The sequence below is a fragment of the Pinus tabuliformis genome, chromosome 9 (genome assembly GCF_031772625.1).
Source record: "Pinus tabuliformis cultivar Carrire ecotype Pingquan chromosome 9, CPIR1, whole genome shotgun sequence".
Taxonomy (NCBI): domain Eukaryota; kingdom Viridiplantae; phylum Streptophyta; class Pinopsida; order Pinales; family Pinaceae; genus Pinus; species Pinus tabuliformis.
The window spans coordinates 1,837,543,641-1,837,544,629 of NC_142307.1; the positions used below are offsets into that span (position 1 = coordinate 1,837,543,641).

A 989-nucleotide genomic window follows, 5' to 3' on the forward strand; every position below is an offset into this window, starting at 1 on the left:
TGAGATTTTAATATCCAACCACCAAATTAATCTATTTTCTAATAAAATTAATAAATAGACCCATTTTATAGAAATTGATATTTATCACTAAAGTGTCAACACTAAAGAAATGACATAAAACTCTCAAAAATCAAACATAAAATAATTATTTCACCCACACAAACAAGAAAAGTCAATTCTAATACTTCTATTGGACAACTGAAAAGATCTTCAATTTGATTGCTTTATCCCCATAGTTAGTCTTTTATGTAGCATACCAATAGCTTATGGGTGTGGGCATGTTGTGTGAGTCTCAAGCTTTAAACTTCAAGCTTCAAAGTTCATGCTTCAAAGGGGAATCCAAAATTACTGCTTGGGAAGCCCTCTGGTAGTTTCCCGTCTCCCAGACGGAGATGTTGTGAGCATCCACGACGGCCAGCTGGCCATTGTTCGTGAATTGTAGGGCTGTAGAAGAGCCGACAGGGGTTTCACGGTTGGCGACCCAAACGTAGGTCCTGAGCGGGATTACGGCATACCAGATGCCAATATACCATTTATCAACATCGCTCATGCTGAAGAAGCCAAGCTCAAATGTGCCATTTTTGGAGACAATTGTCTGGTTTAAGGTAAGTCCCTGCCCTAGATTTATTGTATCATGCGCCGCTCCTGTAATGGCAGTGAAAAAGGCCACAAAACACCAATTCAAATAACATCGGCATTTTGTCTTCATTTACCTTTCCTTTCCTCAGTCCTTCACCATGACCATGAATTGAGAGGTATTAGGGATTCACAGTTTATTTTGAATCATAAAACGAGGACTCCATGAAGTAACTTTACAGTATATTTTGGATCCAAAAAGTTAGGATTCTCACTTCAAAAGCTTGAAATCTGTCGCCTGTTTTATCGTGGAAAACTCGGGGTTTCCGAGTTTTTGTCGCTCCGAGATGTATCAGAGCTTCTGTGGCTATGAGTGATCCACGGATTAATGGAGTGTATGCAGAGAAAAGCTT

General features: G+C 39.4%; 1 protein-coding gene across 1 annotated transcript; it reads right to left on the reverse strand.

Annotated features, from left to right (window-relative positions):
* Positions 1-313: 313 nt before the first annotated feature.
* On the reverse strand, positions 314-709 carry LOC149156145 (S-locus-specific glycoprotein S13-like). The gene has a single exon (XM_089444657.1). It carries the CDS (start codon positions 707-709, stop codon positions 314-316), a length of 396 nt encoding a protein of 131 aa, XP_089300783.1.
* Positions 710-989: the final 280 nt, after the last annotated feature.

Coding starts and splice junctions, on each gene's coding strand:
- LOC149156145 (XM_089444657.1), bottom strand. CDS start 709: ATGAAGACAAAATGCCGATGTTATTTGAATTGGTGTTTTGTGGCCTTT.